This window comes from Cyprinodon variegatus, unplaced genomic scaffold (assembly GCF_000732505.1).
Source record: "Cyprinodon variegatus isolate N-32 unplaced genomic scaffold, C_variegatus-1.0 Scaffold336, whole genome shotgun sequence".
NCBI classification, from domain to species: Eukaryota; Metazoa; Chordata; class Actinopteri; order Cyprinodontiformes; family Cyprinodontidae; genus Cyprinodon; species Cyprinodon variegatus.
This window is the reverse complement of record NW_015150789.1, coordinates 253,446-278,008: the sequence shown is the minus strand read 5'-3', so window position 1 is coordinate 278,008 and position 24,563 is coordinate 253,446. Positions and strand designations below refer to the sequence as shown.

At 38.6% G+C, this 24,563-nt stretch overlaps 1 protein-coding gene across 3 annotated transcripts in view; it reads right to left on the bottom strand.

The window, feature by feature from the left end:
• Positions 1–24,563, bottom strand: part of actn1 (actinin, alpha 1) — an 88,965-nt gene that overhangs the window by 19,711 nt on the left and 44,691 nt on the right. For all 3 annotated transcript variants that reach the window (XM_015385335.1, XM_015385333.1, XM_015385334.1), the window contains exons 4-8: positions 16,158–16,244; positions 15,651–15,738; positions 4,722–4,800; positions 4,410–4,491; positions 2,934–3,019 (exon numbers count right to left, since the gene is read on the bottom strand). In XM_015385335.1, coding sequence (XP_015240821.1) covers positions 2,934–3,019; positions 4,410–4,491; positions 4,722–4,800; positions 15,651–15,738; positions 16,158–16,244 — 422 coding nt within the window. The remainder of the gene's footprint in view (positions 1–2,933; positions 3,020–4,409; positions 4,492–4,721; positions 4,801–15,650; positions 15,739–16,157; positions 16,245–24,563) is intronic.

Sequence of the window (24,563 nt, the reverse complement as noted above, 5' to 3'; positions counted from 1 at the left end):
ATAATGCCAGTTGGATGGAGTTTATGGGGAAATTCTGCCCAGCGGCGGCAAACTAAGGTGTCAGAGAGGAAGAGGAGGCGCTCCTCCTCCTCCTCCCTGTTTTTATGTGAAATCTATGCCAGCGCTGTAATTGAGCGTGGCAGCAAACAGCGGCTTACAGATCCAGGCTTCTCAGGAGAGCCGCTTGTCCTATTAGGAGAAGGATCCCCAGAGAGATTTAAAGAACAGGAGATTTAGCAGGATCCCCTGAGTGGCGATCAGCTTTTATTACTCTACAGAGATCCTAGGTGGATTCAGCCCGTCTTTGCTATAACGCTTTACAGGCTGGTTCTTTCAGCTACTCACAGAAACAGATAAGGGGGTTATTAAAGGGGGGACATTTCAACTAAAGCTGCTAAAGTTTAAACTTGCTCCCCAAGGGGGTTAAAAGCAGAGTTCATTTTGTTGCACCGTACTTGAGACATTGTAAAAGTTTTTAAAAAAATTAAATAAAATAAAACTAAGTTCATGAAGTCCCGCCACATGAGGCTGTAGGAACTTAATTTCCTAAAATAAAAAAATGTAACAACTTTAGGTTCTTATCGTAGACTCAAAGCAAACAGATTGGCCGTTTCGTTTTTACACTTTCTCCCTCCATCTCCCACTAAGCTGCAAACGACTAACTAGAGCATTGATTTATTGGGAATTTTCAGGGATTAAATGCATTTATCATGGGATTAGAAAACCCACAGGCTTTTTCCTCTGTAAGGTTCTTAAACTTTTGCAGCTAGAAAACAGCTCAGACCTCGTCCCCATTAGAAACTGAAGCTTTAACACAAATCTGCATTTTCACTTGCTTTTCTTCTGCTTTTTTGTGGTTGAAAATGGATTTTTATTGTTTTACAAATGTTTTTACTTTTATTTTTCTGAATTTATCCACTGCATGTAAAGCACTTTGAATCGTCCATGTACTGAATTCTGCCATATAAATAAAATAGCCTTGCCTTGTCTTGCCTTGCCTGCTTATAAAACCGAGCATGTAAGGATTACTGTGTTCCTACATACTTTTATACCCTTCTGTTCCAGTGTTTCTGGATTTTTATTTCTACAATTTTATGACATTTTGAGTACAGCTGGGCATAATGTGTATGTTTTACAAATAATAAAATAAAACAAGTTCAGTATTTGGCCATTTTTATCACCTCTGTGTCTGTCTAACTGGGATCAGTTCTGGAAGGCATAGATCTGGTCAAATAAAGGTGAACGCAGAATCCACTCTGTTCACATTGGTAACTTTATTAAAAGGCAGTTTTAGGCCTAGATTTAGAATCATAGATTTAAGTGAACTTTAATTTTAAGGTTTCTAGAAACCCACCATTTAAAAAAAAAAAAAAAAACATCCCTCTCTTCTTGTTAACATTAGAGTGCATTAACTCTGTTAGGCACTGCTGAGCAAAAAATTTAAATCAAGGTTTAATTTAGCCATTCAAATATAAGACAAATTATATGAAAATATGCAAAAACTATCAATAAACTATTTATCAGGTGTGATATTTCATCTATTTTGAAAATGGGTAAAAAAGGAGCAGAAATGTCTGGAAAAATGGAAAATCTAACCCTGGAAAGCAACAGGACAGTAAAGCTCTGGCATGTTGAAATAGTCTGGCTAATTAATCTGAATTAGTTCCCTTTTCATTTTTAATTAAGGAAGTTACTTTTTAAATATTAATCCCACTCTAGAATAAAACAATTCATCAAGAAAATAAATAATAAATATATACATATCAGTCATGGCCACAATAGCTGCGTTCCAACATCTATAACTGCTTCGATTCAGCAACATAAAAACAACTGAAGCTGTATTGTTTGTTCCAACAGAGCTATATAATAAACAGACTGTGTTCCTGTAAACTGGTTTAACAGGTATTTGACGACGGTCTTTGTTGGTTGTTTTGGTTTAATTCTCACCTTCTGTTTGCCTGAGAATGCGTGGTAGTAACATGACACATAAGTCATGACGGCCTTCTCATCTGGCCTCAAGGTGCTAATGATATCTGCCCAAAGAACAGAGGGAAGGGAGAGAGGACAGACAGGAGAAAAATGCAGAGTAAAAGTGTGCAGAGAACAAAAAGGAGCCAGCAGGGGGCGCAATTATGAGTCACAAGAGTCCTCCAGTCCACTTGAAGTAACCCCTTTAAAAAACTGGATGGAGCACAAAGTAAAAGAGGCGGTGATTTTATAGGGACGTTTTAAAGTTTATGTCACTTAAAGCGACTCGGCCTGTTTTCAGAAACTCTGATCTGAAAAGTCTGACTCCTTCCAGATAAAATGTGCTTTTCTTCACTTGTTGATTATAAAGTTCCTTGAGTCGTAAAGACTGACGGGCCTCCAGGATGAATCGGAGGCACCAATCATGTTTATTAGACGAGCTGGAGGACAGACGCTGAATCTGGACGGTAAAGTTAACTGGAAGTTCATTGTTTTGACTTGGAAATGCCAGTTTTCATTTCACTCAGCGACCCCCTCCCGATTTCAGCCGTCACTCTGAAGACTACACAGATCTGTCTGTTCCGTCTCTCTATGTCCTTATAACAATCAGTCTCCATCATTCCAATCAGAAGAGCTTCACTGAACCCAGAATGGAACCTGATTGAGGGGCCTGCAGCGGCGAAACAACAAGCTGGTCTGGAGGCACGCTTGTACTCGTTGCCCCTAACAACACAGATGTTGTCCCATCATGCATTTGTGGTGCAGTGAACCATGCGGAAAGTAAAGGAGCGCTGAGCACTGCAGAGAGAAGAGTTCTGTTAAGAGACACACACCCGCACACACACACACACACACACACACACACACACACACACTCCCACATACACACACACACACACACGCGCAGACAGGTGGGAAAAAAGGGGAGGTGGGAGATGAGGGTGAGGACTCTGCATCCAGGATACCTTTTGGGCGCCTGAGAAGGCGTGGTAGAAGCTAGAGACGTAGGTCATGATGGCCTTCTCATCCGGACGGGCAGTGCCCACAATGTCTGCGGGGGAGAGAGGAGGTCAGGGGTGGGGGGGTGATGTGGAGCATGAAGGGTCATGAAGGAGACAAAGTTGGTAAATCCAGAAGGAAGACGTAGAGCTCTTCACATAACTCGTGTTTGACTGAAGAACAAACGGGCCAGATGTGGATATCAGTCAACCTCTGCAGCCCTTTCACACAGAAACACCGATCCGTTCTCTGCAGCTCCTCACAAGAGCAAACCTTACTTGGAGATGCAGGATGACGTCAACCAGGCTTCATTTATTTGCACAAAAAGAAGTGCCTGTTTACATTCTGCAGAAAATAACCTCACTGTGTGCACAGCTGCAACATGGAACCCAAAAATACTCTTAAAGAAAGAGACGGGTTCTAAACACAGTTACTACAAAAATGTCCCTTTTTTCCCTTAAGTTTAGGCGTATTTTATTGGGATTCTACGTAAAACACCCAACTGTAAAATGAAAATGAAAACAATTCATGTTTTGCAATAATTTTTTCTAAAGGAAATTTAAAATAAATTGCCCTGCATTTGTATTCAACCCCTTGGACTCGAATAAATTAAATAAAGTCCAACATAAACTACTTTATCTAGAGATTGCAAGAGACAATCTGTCAACAGGCCTAAACTGTTTGCAGTTTACAAAAAGGCATCGATATTGCTATAACAAAAGCAACACCCTGAACATGCTACCTGCACTGTGCAACATGGGAATGGCAGCATCATGCTATGGGGATGCTTCTCTTTAGCAGATCTGGTCAAAGATACAATGCATGGAGCTAAAAACAGGGCAGTCTAGGAAGACAGCATGCTGGAGGCTCCAAAAGACGTTCGACAGGTGGAGGTTTACCTTCTAGCATCATAAAGACATCTACAGCTGCCACACTACGCTGAATACGTTCAGATAAAAAAGCATGTATGTGGGGTAAAAATGGCTGCTTAATTCAAGACTTTAATCGTTAGAAGATTGGATGACAGGACTTGAAAAGCTGTTGACATAAAATCCAAGAAAATATACTAAAGTTCACGGTTAAAATATGATAACATGTAAAGCTAATGATGGGGGGTATGAATACTTTAGCAAGGTGGGTTAGCCATCTAAAGTTTTAGCCCCGCACACAACATTTTCCCTCCAGTCTTTGTTCAGTCAACTTTAGTTTTGAGTGGAAACCATTTAGATCCAGCTGGCCTGGATCAGGAATAACCGTGTAATTACACTTGGCCCATTTGCATGCTTCTGCAAAGCATCATAAATCAGGTAAAGCTGCCAGATTTCTCCCCCCCCCCCAGCAGCATTGCCTGCTGCACAGCTCCTCAGGGAGGGTATGTTTAGCTTTTATAAGAAATGAAAAGTTTAAATTCTTTTTTTATTTTGACATTCATGCCTGCTCACCTTCTGCATCCAACATTTTGGGGATGTCCAGGTACTTCTCTGCTACGTCAAAGGCAGTGTTCAGGTTGGTCATGGGGTCGTCCTGTCAACAGCACAACATAGTGACGCTTTAAAACCAAAAACTCTACTCTAATAATTCAACATTTCTATTAGCTTAATAACTCAGAGTTACTTACCAACATGCAGTTAACAAAAAATCTAAATAATAAAATGCTTCCAGGTTTTTCACAGTTTTGATTTAAAAAAAAGGACTACCTAGTCCCCTCGGCTCTTTCTTTATAACTAATAGTTTAATAAAATGGACCGGCTCACCTTGCGCAGTTTTCCATAGTCTATGAGTTCCGGACGGTGTCGATGAATGAGCGCACAGAAGCCCAAGCCATCTTTCCAGCTGAAAGAGCAGAGAAAGGGAAATATTAAATAATGTTTAATGTAAGGAAGCCGCTGTCGTCTGCTGGGCCCCTGGCAGCGCAGAGCGAACATAGTAGTGAGAAAGGCCGTTCCTGTCCTAGGCTGCACTCTGGACTCAGTGGCTGAGAGGAGGATGCTGACCAAGCTTCCATCCATCATGGACGCCACCTTCCACCCTCTGCAGCAGACTGGAGAGGAGCTGAGCAGCTCCTTTAGTCAAAGACTTTTACACCGTTTGTAAAAAGGAGCGCTACTGCAGGTCATTCATCCCCGCTGCAGACTCTACAATGAGACGCTACAACCGCAATAAGTTTTTCAATGTATAATGTGCAAATTGATACCCTGTCCAATAACTGGTTTCTCTATATTTGACACCCAGAGCAATAACTATATACATACTATATAAATATCCACCTATATAAATACCCTGTACAATAATCCTACTATAAAAAAACAGCTGCCATATGTGGACGCAGTGTATGTACTGTACATAACCTTTTTCTTCTTTTGGCACCTTCTTCTTCTCCTTTGACTATTTGATGTATTTCACTCCACTGTGAGATCTATAAAGTCAATCAATCTAAACCATCCTAATTACTTCAAGTGTTTCAGTGGTGAATTGAGTTTTTCCATGTGAAGCTGAACTTTTCTGATATATATATATATCTTCTGCTAAAGCTGAGAAAGTTCCAAACCTTTAGTGTAGGAACAGAAAAGCTGAAGCTAAACGTATTGGGCTTCTAGTGTAGATTTAAGAGCAGGGATGTTTGTAGGACCTGTTTCATCAGTGATTCCTGTATTTGCATCATTATAATGGTACTTTATATTAGTGCTGTCAATCGATTAAATTTTTTTAATCGCGATTAATCGCATCAATGCCTAAGTTAACTTGCGATTAATCGCATTTTAATCGCACATTTTTTTCCTGATTGAAAATCATTTAAATACTCTCGATGACATACAAAAAAATACATACAGGCTAGGTTTGTGCCAATGTTCTTTTTTTAAAATGAGAACAGGTCACAGATACTGATTTATGCCATAGAAACATATGGCAAGAAGATGGGGAGGCATGTAGCAAAAAATAACAAATATGTAGCCAAAAAAAAGGCCCTGAAAACAGGCTGATGTAAAAGACAGTCTTTACAGTTAATACAGTCTTTTGAACAAAGACAAGCATTTTACCCTACTGCTATAAAATGCAGTACAGTTAACATTAGATGTTAATTAACCAAGATAATAATGAACAATTTTCAATCAATACATCAAAATCAATAGACCGACATCACTAGATGGAGGTAGTCTATGCTCTAGAAAGTTACTTTTCAGCCTCTTAACAAAAATGAGAACACACACACACCCCCCCCCCCCCCCACACACAGACACACCCACCCACGCGATACCGACCTGTGGCGTAAACAGACAGCAAGAGTGCCGTAGCAGGTTCCATTTCACCTCAGTAATCTGTTTTCTCAGCGTATTTCAGGTTGCTACTAGTTACCAGACACTCAACTTGTTTGTTGGTGGTGGGGCTTAAAGAAAAGGCACTAGCGCCACCCAGTGTATGAGCGTCTTTTTCCCTTGAGGAGCTCCGCTCTCGAAGCCTATGAGAAATGCATAGACTGGGGGAAAATAGCCCCGCCTTCCCGCAGGCTGCAGCGGGATGTACTTGGAAAATTGTACCATAAAACCACATAGCGTTAATCTCACGTTAAAAAAATTATCGCCATTAAAATGGCCTCGCGTTAACTCGTTAATAACGCGATAATTTTGACAGCACTACTTTATATACATGGTGCCATTTTTCTAATCTGTATCCATACTTTCTTCCCAAACACACATTTGGTTATGATTAATAATTACAGGAAGTTTTCCTGTACACTGTTACTACATGCATGCACAGTTTAGGTGACAGTTCTGTTGCTATAAGGTTGTGTTCTGTTAAGTTAAAGAAAATGTAATGATGCACAAGGCTGGATTATGTTGGACTAATCTGAATGAAACAGAATCACCAAGTGTATTATTTTATAACTAGGATTAAACTATACATTTATATTTAGGTAATTCAATCTAATCATGAACTTTTTTGGTTTTGTAAAAGCCATGAGAGAAAAACAGCTTTAGTGTAGAAGGCTTAAAGTTAGAAACGTTCAGTTTTTGAGGAGTTAATAAATACGGCAGTGGTTTATTTAGGCTGCGAGAGAGAGGAAGAATCTTGGCTGATAACAGGAAGGCTGGATAAAGGCTGGTTCCTCCTTTTCACATTTCCATCTCCCACAAGGAACACATTGGATTAGGAAAAGCAGGCTTAGATACAGTTTTCCTCCAAAAGGCATTTATTTTAATAATCTGTTCTGATGGCTTCTCATAACAGGTCAAGGATTAGTTCAGATGTTTTAAAACAATTTTCCATCTATTTATCCTCAGTAATGAACACCACAGATCTAGTAGAGCACTGGGAGCTTGTTGTTAAGGTTCATTTATAGAGTTGGAGGTTATCTAGTTAACCAGACAATGCTGCATCAGTCTGGCTAATAAGAGTCCATTAGGATCATAAAAAAAAAGACCAGAAAATCACAGGAAAGCAACACATTTGTTGCTGCTGGTTGCAGAACATCTAAACTTTTATCCTCCCTTCTTAGAAACCGGTTAATCGTAGCGGATTTATGAGGCCATCAGATCAAAGGAAACTCCACATTGAAAGCCTAATTCTGTTAATAATGGAGTATTCTATCTACTAACATTGACTTGTATGTAGTGGTTTTAAATAGCCGACGTCTGTTAAAGCAGAGGGAGATAGTATGACATGTTTCCACCATAGTTAATGGAACCATTACCGAGAAAACCCAAAACAGTCCTTTAAAAAGGAATCAAATCTGTCACTTTATTCCATTAATCTACCAGGAATCCTGGCTGCCTCCATGATGTATTTCTGGATCGTCTCTGTAAAGAACCTTGAGATGACTTGGCCCTATAAAAATAAACTGAATTAAAATGGATGGACCATTTTAGTCCATTGATTGTGTCCTTGCTTCCCAACTCGGCTGCCTAGAAGCTGCATCGTCTCAATGTGGAGTTTTGAAAAACCGAAGCTCTGTAATCCCAGAGAAACAAAGACAGGTTGTTTAAATCCATAAACTGTCATAATAAGTTTCTACAGGTTTTTTTACGAGGCTACTTTCAGCCTTTTATCCCTGAAGTGCTCTAGTGAAAAATGGTTCTGATCTCATCTGCTTCTCATCTCCTCACTGAGATCCAGCTCCATCATCTCTTCTTGAAGGTCACATCAAAGTGGATCCATTTCCCCTCCTGGCGCTCCGTTTATACCTTCAGCTCCACCTTTTGGTCTCGCCTCCGCTTTCATCCACATCTGAGCATCGCAGTGATCCTCTCTCAATAATTCAGAGGCAATGAAGCCTTCTGTGAAGCACACACTGGTCCAACCAGTCCCCCCCTTTGATGGTAAACCCTGGCACTTCTATAAGCTTCACACTTTCCAACTTGATGGCGCCATTTCTAAGATTTCCAACATTTTTAAGATGCGCTCATTTTATATTCCTGCTAACTTCCTTTACCAGCTGGTCTGGTTAGACGAACAAACCTGATCTTTATCTAGCTTTCAGCCCCGTTATGAACATTGATATCAGCACCAACCAGTGGCGGTTCCAGACCAAATGTACCAGGGGGACCAGGAGGGGGCCAGCGTGTTTTCATGGGGACACAGAAAAGCATTAAATAAAATAAAAACAGGGCAAGAGATTCAAATATATTAATATAGCTGCATGGAGTTAAATGTCTATTCAATTAGGTTTAATTAAAATGCTACGTTTTATTAGGTCAACATATATTCATTATTTAGGAATTTTACATATTTTTGACTTCATTTAAGTTACAATTACTGTTTTCTATAAAATCTGAATTATAATTCAAGAAAAAAAAAATGATAAATTCAGCTCTAAAACAACTATTTTTTTTTTATTTGTTTTGAAAAAAACATTTATCAGATGAAAACTGGGATTCTATCTACATACCACTGAAGCTATCACCTTATTGTTTTTAAATAATTAGTAAAACAGAATTGGTTAAGAAAAAAAATGAAATATATCCAAAGGACCCATCAGTAAAGGCTGATTTATACTCAGAAACCAGGTCGTCTGTGTGTCGCAGTGAGCGCAAAGGTGCCCACGCCCCCTGCTGCAGACACTTTGCTGTACCTCTCCAAAACTGTAGGTGACCGCAGACAGAAGGCCTCTGATTGGTCAAATCTACATCCGCTCTACTCTATGCGCATTTCGTGTTTTTTTTGTCTGACCGCCATTGTGGGAAACGACTGGTGAAGATGGAGCAGCTAGCAGAGCGAGGCGAGAACGCAGGGACCCTTTTCCCATCTGGATCCCCGCTCTTTTTGGCCCTCATGTCCCTCCGTTGTCACACAAACTCGCCCCCACCTTCTCACCGTCTCAGCCGTATCTAGACCCACAGCTAGATCCTGATTGGCCCTCTTGCTTTGTGGCGTGGAATAACATGACGCAGGCCACGCTTCAATATTCGGCATAAACAGAAAATATCTGCGACCAGCTCACTGCGACACGCTGCTGGGGGAGGAGAACCATGTCTGTTCCAGTGCAGATCATCATTAGAAATATGTCTTTAGTACAGGGTCCGGGATATGATCTAAAGGGGCACTGGCCCCCATTGGCCCCTGTCTAGAACCGCCCATGGTACCAGCAGTCAGTTTATAACTAAAATTACAGGATTATATGGAGTAAAATAATTATCTCCTAAATCCTAAACTTTCACTGTACAATACAGACCTTTTCTGACCTCAAAACCTCAGAGCACTGCTGTACAAAAACACGAACTTTCGCAGAAAACTGGGAGACTTCTTAGTTTCTTTTGCCCAAATTAAACCCAGAAAGCACAAACCGCTAAAGTTGCAACAAAATTCCTTAAATATGAAAACAAGTCTACAAACCAACTGCTTTCAGATCATAAAGCTGATCACATACAGAACCCAGATCCTTTTCTACTGAACTCTATTAAAGAACACCTCTATTACAATAAAAGTAATCAGAGAATAATAAAATGCTGCCTTCTTAAACTCACAATCCCTCCATTTTCACTCTATTACTGAGATTTCCTACTTCTGAGCAATAATAGTTTGGCTCTTTGAATGCAACAGCCATCCTCACCTACACTAATCCAGGCTGGATCTCATGTGACACTTTAATACAAACTTATACAAAAGTGTAAAGTGAAGCAGAAGCTTTCTCTCACATTTTTAAAGCAATTTTGAATCAAAGAGGTTTTGTTTGTGTTTATATATAACCCTAACCCTATATACCTATGGGGTAAGATAACAGTAAAAAAAAAAATGGACTTCTAGGTGTCTGAATTTGTAAATGTAGGTTAATGGATGTGAATGAATGAGATTTGTATTTGTTCCTCATTTTCAACTTGATGTTTCACCCATTATTATACAATATCAGAAGTTAAATAATAATTATCATTATTTAATTATAATTAATAATTATTAATTTACCAGTTTACTTCTCATGCATTAAAAAATATATATATAAATTTTTCTAAAAAAATATTTTAAAGACAACATTTGGTGCCATATAGGTTTTACTCTTCTCATTTAATTGACGCAGCAAACTGCCTTCAGGCACATTACTGCCACCACCTGGTAAGAAGTGTAACAGCTTCATCAGGGTTTATAAATGTGTGATTTATAAATGTAAATTTAATAACTTTAAACTAATATCCACACAGATTAAACAGCCGGCGTTACGGGTATGTATGAGCTGACAGTAAGGAAGAAAAGTCAAGCTTACATTTATTTACATTTACAAGTTCAGACACCTACACAGAGGTTTTATTGACAGTCATATTACCAGAGGGGTCGAAATTATAAATGTTTATTAGTCAAGTAGAATCATAAATCCTACTGTTTAAAAACATGTTTGTAGAAGTATCAACTTAAGCTTAATTGTCAAGCAAAAAGTACTACTTTTAAAACTAATTAAACTATAAAAGTAATGCAAGAAAAAATGCAAAGGACAGATGCTTTAAAGTTTAAACCTTATACTGCACGACCCTATTAAAGGAAGATTTTTCTACAATTCTAGACGATAACTTCCTTATCCTTAGTTTTATAACTAATGGCAACAGTGTCAAATTTAACTTTGCGTCATCTTGAAAAACAACTTATTTTTTTTGGAAGTTTGGTGCAGTACCAAATGCAACCACAAAGAAATTTATTGTCTGGATGAAACTAATTAGTTTGATGCGTTTTATTTTTTCTAAATGGGCCATAATGAAAAATTAGCTTAAATGAAGCAAAACCAACGAGTTTATTTTTTAAATATAAAGGGCCGGATTTATCAAAGGTTTGCGTGTATTAAAACGTGAGCTATTTCACTGCGCACGCTAAAAAATGTACAAACTGATCTATCAACAGCGTGCTAAAAGGATTTGGTCTTTAAAACGTGCTAAATAGCGCCTCTTATCCATTTAGTACTTTTTCTGCAATGAATATGCAATATGGGGCGTTTACACGCAAAAGTGCGTCTTGTGGGAGGAGAACATGTAAATATATTAATTTAGCACTCGCAAAGTGATTTATCAAACCTGAAAGCAATTTTGCTAACGGTATCTGCTCTATATTTAACACGTTTCAAAAGAAGGTGCAAATGGTCTGTATGCGTAATTGCGCACACATGGCAGCGGTTATTGTCGCAAGAAGGAGAAATCGAAATGAAGCAAGGAGACGCAGAGAACGCATTTTTTCACTCCGTGTGAATATTTTTGGAATGAACGAGGAAACGATCATCAAAACATATCGTTTATCCAGCATTGCCATTTTGGAGCTGTTGGGGGAACTCCGAATGGATTTGGAGCCAGGCACAAGGAGGACCCACGCAATACCAGATATCACTAAACTCCTTGCAACATTCCACTTTTTTGCATCTGGGATCTCCCAATCTCGTTTTTCAGAAGTGCTGTCCGACGTTCTAAATGCCATGTCGCCCTGACGCCCTACCGGAGAACCCCGACACCCTGCGCCTGTGGAGCAACATGCCAATGCTGCGGGGATGCGTAAGCACAGTCATCTTATCCACAGTCACTTCTTGTGAGCCATTTGGTATGTGCATTTTTCTACAGGCCGATAAAAAACACCTGTTTTTTTTTTGTTTGTGTGTTTTTTTCTTACTGCGGTGAAGTAGAAATTCAGCCACATACCACCTTAGGGAATAAAGGTTGCCAAAGTGTATATATATATATATATATTTCTTTTTTTGGAGGGGGTGGTGTCACTGTAAGATTAAAATTTCTTAATGCACTAGTTTGCACAAACTACAAACTACTTTGCCGCAAACCACAAAACGCGCAAAACCATCATTTAAATAGGGCGTCTCCAACAGTTTTGCACCTGCCACCAGTTACGCAATCGCTCTTGTTAAATCACCCGCAAACCATGGTTCAGCCCCTCGCGCAAAATTCCAGTTTGCGAGCGCAAATTACTGCACGCAAAATTGGATCTTGATAAATCCGGCCCAAAGAGTAGATAGCAGAGATAAATGCAAAAAAAAAAGAAAAAAGTAAAAATATTGTCTAAAAAATAATTACTCCAGTATAGTCAAAAGTTATACTTAGGGTATAGAAGGTATTTGTCATTTTTACTTGACAAGTCTGCATCTAACGCTGTAGAGACAAATAAAAAACTTGATATAGACAAAGGGAGACGGAGCAGACAGTCAGACTGTCCATCTGTTGGATGCTCTGGTACAGCTGCAGGCGTCCCGAGCAATAAACTAAACACAAAGACCTCTGGCAGACCTGCACAGATCCACAGCTAGACTGTTGATAACAGTCTATAGGAAAACTATAATCGCTTCTATCTACAAATCTGTTTTTTTTTTCTTTGTTTTTTTAAATGGAGGAGCAGCAAGAAAAAAGCCAAACCTCACTATATAGCATGGACGTAGGTTTGCATAGGGACCACAGGGACATGTCCCTACCAGAATATTGGACCGACCTGTTTATAACACGTTTATAATTTACAATACAGCTTTGTTGCAGCAGTAGAGGGGATGGAGAATATTGACAGACAAAAACCTTTTTGTTTATTTATTTTTTTTTTTTACAATTTTGGTATAATTCCTGCTCTAAGTGGCTCTGTGAGCTAAAGACACGTATTAGAGTCTCTATACTCCAGTTAGCGATTAATTGATTACTAAATTTGTTGACATTTCAATAATTATTAGGATGAATTGTTTCAGATAAAATACATGATATGTGTTAAATAGAGTAACTACAGCCTAGATTACTTGTAGAGAGAAATTCATATTTTAAATGCTCAGTGTCAGAACCAGCGCTCCTGTAAATATAATACATTCATTTGGTGTTCCTTCAATCTATTATTTTGCTGAGTTTCATGATACAGAAAGAATATTTAAAAGATAAGAGTGGGTTTTACCTCTGCACAATTGTATTTCTTCAAATCCAAAGATTGTAAATCCACATCTATCAGACATATTTAGACTAGATTTGGTTAAATAGACACAGATTTACTTTTTGTCCTTTTCAAAGTGGAAAAAAAAGTCATAATTCCTCATTCATCAGAGCCGATGATGCTTCAAACATTGATAAACAGCATCTAGTGTGTCTAGCGCTTAAAATAAAATTTGTACAAATGCATCAAGAAATGCTGATTTTCTCTTTAAACGAAATACACCCTGATTTTCACGTCAAGCAGAAAAAAACAAGCGTGCATATTTCTGCAAAGGACCGATGACATCAGACCAGTAGTGTCCTACCAAAGTTGAAATCAAACCTACACCCTGTTATACAGCATTTCATCAGCATCATGTTGGTGGTTTGCTGTTCTTCAGCAGAAAGGTCAAAGTTCACAGGAAGACAGATGGAACGAAATAAAGGGAAACACTTTATTGCAGGTTGAAAACACCAAACATTCAACTGCAGCTATAAAATGCAGCTTTTGTGAGTCTCTGAATCTCTCTAGACGTCTAAATCTGAGAGAAACACGCCTCAGAGTCACAGCTACAGTAAATATAAGGAGAGGTGGTTCCACAGAGTTACGACTCAATAAGGTTCAAAACTCTGAGCACATTTTTCAGACCTTTATGAAACGATGTGCTTCATTCCAGTTTAAAACGATTCACTCCTTTCTCTTGGTCGATCACACAAAGTCACAGCAAAATAAAGCAGTAAGTTTAATTTTTCAATAATTATAAATAAAACCTCAATTACTTCATACCTGTTAGACCTTATTGGGGTGTGAAAAAGGGTGAATTGTATTTACAGCAGTTACAAGGTCAACCAAAGTTAGTTTAGGAAAAAACAAACAAAAAAAAAACATTGAGTTCTCTAAACATTATTTCTGAAATGCCAGAAAACTGTAAAAAGTTATAGTAATTTTCGGACAATAAGCCGCACCTGAATATAAGTTGCAGAAGCTAAATTGCATGATTTGTACATATACTGTACAAGCGCCACCGGACTATAAGCCGCAGTTTTTTTATGTTTAAATATGGTTCGTGCACAGAGAGGATTGTCGGGAAAGAGGCAACTGTTTGGGGAAACTCCTATTTATTAACAGTGTTGGGCACGTTGCTTTCAAAAAGTAATTAGTTATAGTTACTAGTTACTTCTCCCAAAAAGTAACTGAGTTACTCCACAATAAAAGTAACTAGTTAGAAGTAAAAGTAACTATTGCGTTACTTTTGCGAGTATATGAAATTAATAACTGGGGATGTCTAATTCTGAAATCCTGTGTTTGAGTTGTTTTAGAGTCTGCAACATGTAGCTATATCTATCTATCTATTCCATCCATCATCCATCTTTCTCTATATAGGCTAACGACCGTAGTTCCTCTGTGGCATGAGCACAGGGCGGCTGTTACGCGCCTTTAGCTAGCATGTGCGTTTCCTGTCGCTTGCGTGGTGAATCGTGCCGCCTGCGCTGTGCTGAGATGCAGGGGAAACCGTATCTGATGGGGAAACGCAGCTCTACGTAACACCCGTATTTCCATCAGGAAAACGCCGTTTTGCCGCTGGAGTCCTCCTCACTCTCCATCCTCCCCTCTCTCATGACGCGCGCACGAGTCCTATCATGAAAAAAGGTTCATTGTGTGACCTGAGTAACGTGCAGTAACGGGGTGTCTGCAATGGTAACAATGGTATAGTTACAGTCAGAGTAATAATTTTGATTACTTGTTACTAAAAAAAGTAGCGGCGTTAGTAACGCTGTTACTTTCAACGCTTTTACTCCCATCACTGTTTATTACCATTTCAACACATTTTGCACACGTTAACTGTTATAATTTAGTGCAATAGAAGCTCCCATTTATTAACCGGTACTTTTGTTTTCCGTAACGAGGGCGTCACACAAACTGTCTCTTCCTCGCAATGTCCGTCCTTCTGTCTCGTACCACTCGCGGTAGAAGTCTGCTTCCGGTGGACCTCTGCATTCCTGCGCGCGGCTACCGTATTTGTGTGTTGAAGCAAATGTGACATCAACATGGTGGATGGTAAAATCTATAGATTCAGGTATTACCCTAGTGGCTGTTAGCTGTAAAAGTCCACAGATAAGCCGCATTGTTATATAAGCCGCAAGGTTGAAAAAATGGGGGAAAAGGTGCGGCTTATAGTCCGAAAATTACGGTATATAAAAATGGACAAAAAAACTGTTAAACTTTTTAGAGCTAAAGTCTAAATAGAGAAGGAGACTCTTGTTGAAAACGTAGCCTAATGGCTCCGTTTCTGGTTTGGCTGAGTTCTACCGTTTCCTGTCCTGCTGTTTTACCTGATGTGGAAGTTCTGGATGTTGACATTCTTGTAGGGAGCAGTTTTCCTCTGGCACCACAGCAGGAGGCCCTCTTTGGCCGACGTCTCTGTGGTCGGAGAGAAAGGATCATTGTGAAGCTGGAGAAACTAGCAGCCATTGACTTTGAGCGACTCGGCTAATCCCTGTTTAGGGTTGGATTAAGTGGAGGTAGAGTGAATAGGAAGCATGTGTGCTGCTTTAGATGCTCTCTGCCTTTCTGTTACCACAGGTTAGGAAGCTGGCTTTCATACTGGGAGGTTTCTGTCATGAAATTCACTGTTCAAAACAATTTCAGACCAAACAAATTAAGGCATCGGATGAGAGTTACACTATGATTATGTTAGCAGAGTAAACGTTGATTTAATGAAATGCTTTCATGAAAAAACAAAAAAACCATCACAGAATCGTGACAGAGCAAGTATTTATTTTATAAAAAATATAAAGAGCTCCAAACATCTGTTAAAGCAAGCAGACATTAAACATTACCTTCCACTGAGATGTCCTGGATGGCGAAGCGGAGGATAATGGTCCAGATCATTCCCAGGGTCATCTTAGCATTACCGTCTACGATCTCTGAAACGGTAAGAAAATAATCACAATTTAGTATTTCTACATTTTTCACAGGATTTTCAGATTCAATAGAACAAAGAGACAATTTTATTAATTTATTTCATTCACTGGTGGATTTTCATTCATGGTTCTTCTGTCAGAACGGAAAGGTTGAAAGATTGGCTTTGGAATTAAAACCACTAAAGTTAAAAGTCAATCAGAGCATCATTTTATTTCAGGAAGCTGTTCGGTGTAAAGATGGCATCAAAGAACGGATGACGGATCTCTCAGCTCAGCCTTTGCTCTGGTTTGCTTAATTTCCAGATACTGATTATCGGTTGAACATTTTCCAATTCAAAACTAAAATTACACTTTGATGAAGCCGCTGATCAGGGCTGCTTTCATCGTTAACTAAACCTGTTTCAGAATGGGTTTAAAGAAGTTAGGATTGGGAACCGAAGCCCAATACTTCATACAGGATTTCTTTATTTAACTGAAAGCATTTATATTGCGATGGCCTGCCTGCAGACACAGCAGCAGGATTCCCACATCTGAGCGAGCGTGGAGCGTCCACAGTGTGGGGCTGACCCTGCTTCACCAGGAGCTGCTGCTGGAATAATCTGCTTTGCACCAAAACACAAAGCAAACATGCTGACAGAGAGCAGACCCATGGCAGAGGAAGAGTTTCAGGAGGAAAACAACTCTCTGCATTTTACGCCCTGTAAGATTGCATCAATCTCAAAGCAACAGAAGCTTATTTAGGACCTAATGGGGAAGTTAAAGAACTGAAGAATCAGCAGGTTGAGAAAGAAAAGGATAGCTGCAGAATGTTGCATAGAAGACTTGGAACAATATATTTTAAGGAATGAGATTATTTGTTAGAAACAGCCACAATCTTATGTTCTATTTTGTTCTATATCTATTTTCAGCTATAAACTGATCTCTATTGATGAAAACAACATTTCTAATGAGTTAAATCGGCCTTTCTGTTCAGGTTCACATAGAAATTTCATTCAAGATGTGCATCCAAACAGCACAAGACAAAAACCTTTTAAAACGGAGTGAAAATGTTCAGACTTGATGTTTCAGTTTGTTCACACCAGCCGCTCAACCTACCTCTGTAATCCAAATGAGCTACTTTTAGATTATAAAAATATACATTTGGAAACTGTAAAAAAAAAAAATTATAATAAATCCAAATAACTATTGTAAATTTTAAAAGTACAATTTATGTTCAAACCAAAAAATTGTAAACTGTTGAACAATATTCAAGAAAAACAGAGAGGGAGGGGTTTATTTAAAGAGGAGAAGGAAATATTTTGCTTATCAGTGTTTTGGGGTGGATTTAAGGAATTAATTAAATAATAGACTTAAAGCGGAAATATTTGACAATAATAATAAAAAAGAAAAAACAGAATAAATATGAACAGATTGGGATGTTTTATATAAGCTGAGGGGCTCAAAGGGGAAAAACTGCTGCTGTTGGTGTTCGATGTGTAAACCGTTATAGAGCAGCTCATGAAAAGGGGGTTATTTTCTGATTACTATGGAAAAACTGGTTTAACTGCAGGGAGACTTAAGTAATTAAATGTAGAGGTAAAGGAGAGCAGGAAATCATAAAGTTGTTTTTTTTTTTTACAATGTGTGTAAAATAGGCCTATTAAATGGCATGTCTATAGGCATTTTCTCATTTATACTATGCATTGTATATTATGGGTCTATTTTAATTGGAGAAAAAAAAGAAAAAGATGACATAATGAAGATGCATTTGTTTGCATGAATCATTTAAAGTTATGCAGTTTAATCCTAAAGCAGGGTGTGCAGCAGAGCTTTCACCCAGAGCATCTGGATGATCCATCTAGTTTTATTTAGTCAAAGAAGCAGCTCAGCTCAGCTCAGCTCTGCAGGGGAACTAAAGTCAGCTTCATCCCTAACTCTCCCAGCCTGTCTTACACGCATCCACAGATCTCATTACTACCATTTTACTGTAATCCAAGAGAAAGAGACCAACCAAGCAGCTTTTCAGAGAGAAGGAATTCTGTCTTCCCTGAATTTGAAAGCAGATCCTACAGATAGAAATAGAAAAAAAAGGATCACTATGTCCTCTGATGCGTCTCAGCAAACACTAAAACCTGACAGAGTTCAACCCCAGGATTTAATGCCAGGGATTGTTTTCTCCCTCAGGGCTGTTCTAAAGCCAGTCTGCTCACAGCCGGCCGGACATGATGTCACATGAATGTTTCAGGTTCAGAAATGATGCGGTCAGTCGGTGATGGAAGTCATTTCCACTACCTACCCTGGCCACACCCCCACCTTTCTGCTTTAAATTGACCCAAGAGGATGCTGAGGTTGACTGTCACATAAGTTTAAATGAATCGGCGCAAAACCCATGAACGGAGGCCTTAGTCCTCAACGCGGCTGACGCGGGTTCGAATCCCATCTGTGCTGCTTAGCCTCATGTCTCCCCCCCCCTCTCTCTCCCTTTCCCATCAGCCTACTGTTGAAAAAACGAGCCACTAGTGCTGTAAAAACTTAAAAAAAAAGTTTAAATGAATCCAAATTCTATAAGCTTAATTTATTTTAGTCCGATTCTAATTCTATACATTAATAAGCTTTTATAAAAATCTTTTTTTTATTTTATCAGAAGCAAGAATAAAAGTTCACAGATTTCAGTTTTTCTTTTCAATTCATGCTTTATTTTAGGATGCAGATGCAAAAGTGGCAACTTAGATGTATTTTATATTTTAGATGTATTTTATATTTTCAGGTCATCAGAGGTAGAAAAATTTGATCTTTGTTCAAGATAGATGTTAAAGAAAATACATTAAAATTTGTGAAAATTTTGAATTTCCTCACTTGCTTTGAATTAAGCAAGAATTAAGCAGTTAAATAAATAAAAAATTATCTTTAAAGAAGCGCCAATTAATGCAGCCAATGCCCAATTTAACCCTTCTATATAAATTCATATCAATTAACAATCGCAGTGCATAAAAAGCTGGAAAGCCACAGCATGTCAAACTAGCATCTGATCAGAAGTAATCGAATGATCGGAATGAAAAAAAAAAAACAGGTCAACTAGAAAAATAGTTATTATAGTTGTGGTTGTAAATTGATGGTATTCACAGCAGTAAAGTCATTTGGTCTGCTTGTTTGGACCAAAAGCAGAGTTTATATTTGTTTAGTACAGTTTAAGCTTGTTGTACTTTTGAACTATAACCTGTAAAAAGCTGTATGTGACAGTAGTTGGCCTCATTGGACGGGTATGATCAGGGCAGACAGTAGCTTTCCTTCACTTCTGGGTCTTTGTTCTAAGTAGCAAGAGCAGCTCATGCAACACAGGTTTCAAGATGTTTTATTCTAATTTTGAAGCTGGATCTTAAATCGTATCCAGGAACCAGGAGGAGACCCAAAGAGTTGCTAAGCAACAGACAGCGAATCAGGTGTGACGTTGGCGAGACGGAGGCTCCCTGTAGAGATCAGGGCCGCTTCGTTTCCCCAGCATTCGATTTGAAGCAGACTGAAGCGGGGAGTCTTGGTCCATCGTGTTCTGCAGCAGCTCTGCCTGGTATTCACATCTGCACACATGGTTCAGGCCGGGGGGGGGGGGGGAAAGAACTCTAGGCAGTTTATAGTGGACCAAATATGGACCCTGAAAAAGTATTGATCTGACTACTTCAACAAACCTGATCCTAAAGAAGATCCTACACCTTTAAATCATTTACAGACAGCATTCTAGGTTTGGCTAATTTCATGCAGTAGATCATAACTGGGTAAATAATAACCCAAATGTAAAAAAAAAAAAAAAATGACACATACACTGCAAAAATTAAAATCGGAAGGGATTTTTTTTCTTAAATTGAGGTAAGATAATTTAAAATAAGAAAAAAACTATTAATTTGTCTTATTTCAAGTGCATAATATCTAATCGTCTTATTTTAAGAGTAAATATACTGATTCCATTGGTAACACATCTGATTTACCTACTTAATTAAAGGTAAATACACTTAATGTAAGATTTTTTTTTTTACTTTTTTCCAAGTAAAGATCTTTTTTTGCAGTGTAAAATAATGGTGAAAGTATTAAACTGAACACTCTATTAAATTAATATTCCAAAAGAAGGTCAAATAAACAGACATTTCAAAAGCGTGGCAGAATGGCAACACTACTGTTTTCATATATCTGATCAGTCGGACGTCTAGAGACAGAAATCTAGTTTCATCAAAGTGACTTTAATAAATAAAATGTTTAATGGTTGGCCTGAGCGTGGAGCTGCTAAGCTGCCAGCATGTCTGCAGCTGGCTGTGAATAACCAGCCCATGTCCAGCCACCTCTGTGCTGCCGATAATGAAAATCTCCTTTACCAGGTCACCCCCTTTGCCTGCCTTCAATAATCATTTGTTTGTGCCGCTAATCCAATTAGGCTTGGAGCACGGCGGCTCAGCCGTGACGGATGAACCGACTTGGAGATGCCAGTCAGATGTCTGGATACGTAACGCTCTGTGAAAGGTGGCTCACGCCGAATTAGGAGGGAGGAAAAGTTGGAGCTCACTGGTTCCTGGTGACACATGCAGATCCTGCTGAGATTAAAGCTCAAAGGAAGAGAAGTGACAAACCAGGGGGAGGAGCAAAAACCTTCTAATTCTATTACAAACTATTCCTCTCGCTGTCTCTCCTGCATCCATTACCGCTGCAACCCCCTGAAGAGGTAGACCTGGCCTCCATCCCGTCGCATCCCACCACCAAGGCTACAGATAGAGGGAAGCTGTCGGATAACCAGGAGGCCAGATAATCCGTCTGGAACGCTTGTCTGGTTTGGAGGCTGAAGATTAAAACAATACGCTGTAAATGTAAAGAACAAACCATCACTGCTACCTTTGATTAAAACCAAACAGAAAAGAATCGATGATTGATTCTCTGAACTTTCTTTCCAGCATAAATAATAATTGACTATACAGGGGAAAATAATGTCCCCCTTACTGATGGGCCAATACAATCACATGAAGGAGCCGTTTTTAAAATGATCATTTTATATAATAAATTAGAGGCTTTCCCAACCAACGTGGGTTTGCTGTTAAATGATGATTTAACGGTTATTGTTAACCAGAACCAAACCAGATTACTGCTCAGCCTGGAGAATATGACAGTGGAGCAGATTGGAAAACTGACCTAAAGACATCAGATGATCCCTAAAACTTCTCATGTTGATGAAAAAGATGTAGATCCTGTTAAATACGATATCAAATTACATCTCAGAACACGTCTGTGACACAGTTGAACATGTATGAGGTCATGTGACCGTTTGAGGCTCCTCTGGAACCAGGACCCGATGACAGAAACATGATTTTCTCTCCAACTGAGCATCCTGATGGAGACCGCCACCCACCCATCACTTCACGACCTTAAGCTCAAAATGGACGATGCAACAAACAATGAAAGAATGATGTCCTCATCCCCACAAAAACAACCTTAATGAGGTTTTTTAGTCTGGCTTGCTCAATGTTTGGGCTGATTAAGATTCGATCGCTTTAAATCATAGAGGCTGTTCAACATTTCCTCACTGGGCCTAAAATAAACTGGAGAGGATCAAATTTCCTTCACAGTGATGAAAAAGACTCATTTAGAGTTTAGTGATGAGGTTCATCATAAGCAGCAGATGTTGCTGCCAAAGGTTGAGGAACCAGTTATTAGTTTATTTAAACACTAGACCTCTTTATTTAAACGTTTTCAGATCTCTGCCTTTGCTTTTATTCTTCATTACTTTGGTAAAAACCTTTAATCCAAATGTGTTTTAATGAATACATTTGAATTGAGCTGATTTTATTAAAAAATAAAGAAATAAAAAATCTCTCTATTGTCCAATAATCGGGAAATTGTGGGAAAAACTTGATAAAAACTTTCATTAAACTATTTCAATTAAAACCCATTTTTCTAATTTGATTTTACCGTCTTTGATTTGAGAAAACATTTTTAACTTTATTTAGAGTTTTACATCTCATGCAGAAGCTGTTACCGCCCAGTCTTTACTGGAAGCAGATGTCCGTGTTTTCTGGCCTGATCTTACAGATAATAGCAAGTCAGTGGGGGGGGGGGGGGGGGGGATAGGATGTTTGATCTGGTAGGTACCAGTTTGACGAAATGATGCGTGGCTGTGTGGGAAACACACGGCAAGAAAAACAGCATTTCCACATTTTAGTTGGTTTCTAAATGTAAGTGTTTTACTGGGATTATGTTGGTTAGACTAACACCAAAAACATGACTACATGGAAATGATATACGACCTTGAAGCTTTTTAAATAACATTAAAAAACCTGAAGTGCGACACCTGTTTGCTTAACCCTCCTTTACTCTGACACCTCTACCTAAAATCCAGTTCAAGCACTCTAAAAAAAACCTCCATTTACTAAAAATAGAGCAGCTGTAATCTGATCCCTGCATAAACCAAGCGCTTCTGTCAGACCAAACCGTATCATGCAGAGCAGAGAACAAGGCAGACGGGTCAGGAGCAAAGTTAAACCAGGGACACCTTAAAAATGCATATGCATCATATTTATATATGTAAAATTTAAACCTTTTTACTTAAATTTGGCTTTTCTGGAAGGGAGGTAAAAAAAGCTGCAGGTGATAAAATTTAAACAAGTAAAATCAGACCTACAGGGACCCTCGGCTGAAAGAAACGTCCCATAAATGAATGAAAACAAAGATTACAAACGCACCACTCCTGTGGCAAAACAAGGTAGTGGAAGCATCATGCTGTGGAGACGTTTTGACTGACATTGACATTATCCTGAACCAGTATTATGGAGGAAAATGTTTAGTTTAGTCACAATTAAGCCATGAAAAAGTTTAAATCAACAATTACTCAAGTTTTTCTAGTTTTAGTATAATTTAGTTTTTATTTATTCTCCATCCGTATAAAGTATACAGAGTGAACACAGTTTATTTATGAATTATAAATCTCATGTTTTTAAATATCAATGTGACTAAAAACTTATTTATTCAACTATTGATGATGAAATGCCAAAAATAACAATGACCAAAACTTTATATTTATTTATTTACTAGCCAATACAGCAGAAGAAATTAATTCAATCAGTGATTCTCTTCCTCCTCCTCCTCCTCATCATCATCCTCTTTCCATGCAGTTCTTTCCTCTGTTTCCATTTTATTGACTCCTTTATTTTCCCAAATCACAACGATGAATAATCAAAATCACTCATAACTAATCCAAAAACACACACAGCTGCATGTGGAGGAGACAAGGTGCTGCTCCTCTGCTTCTGTTACCATGACAACTGCTGCTGTTAGACATCATACTAACCTGGCTAATAGTTTACACACCTGATGATTTTATAACGAGTATAAAGTCCTTCAATCAAAGATTTGGGGACAGATCGTCCAAAGTGGGGACTGTCCCCAGGAACTGGGACCAGTGGTCTCCATATTCTTATGGCCTTCAGCCCAAAGCTAACAGATGATAACTGAGGACATAGAACCCAGATCTTAAACACATCATAACCTTCCAACAGGACATAAACTGAACATCACACTCGCTGTTCATCCATAAATGACTCCACTTTCTACAGTCAGAAAATGGACTAATGTGAGGACAACAAAGTCAGCTTTGGTTTGAAGCTAACAGGACTTTTACAGTAATATCAGATCAGAGTGTCTGGCCTGATGGATCATCTGTAAAATGATTCAGTGATGTCCATCCTACAGGTTCATGTCTCTAACAGAGAGCACTGCTGATCCTTCAGCTTTTCACAGATTCATAAAGGGAAGAAAAGTTAGATTTATTCTTTTTTGTCTGTTTTCTTCTAGTCTTTGTCTCTACAACAAAAACTCAAGCATGTCTCAAAACTATCATGGTGGCAGAATGATGATCTAAGCTCGCAAGTTGGACAGGGAGAGCATTAATATAGTGATGCTGACTTTGGAGAAGCTGCAGAGACTCTATTGAAAGGACAATAGTAGCTTTCTAACATATTAATCTGGACTAATGCACAGAAATGTTCATTTTCTATGTCTTTAATATTTCCTCCTAACCTTCACCTAAAAAACAACAAATCATGCACACCTCGTCCTTTTATAGTCATTGAAAAACCAACTTATTTCATTTCCGCCTCTATTGTCAATGAAAAGCTTTTCAATTAAATGTTTCCTCATTGATGAAAACAAAACTGCCATCAACAGAGAAATAATAGGAGAAATAATTAGGGATGCACGATATTGGGATTTTGGCCGATATCCGATATCCAATATTTTAAAACTCATGTAGCCGATAACCGATATCGATACCGATGTTAAAGCTGGACAAAAATAAGTAGTCATTGAAAATAGCAG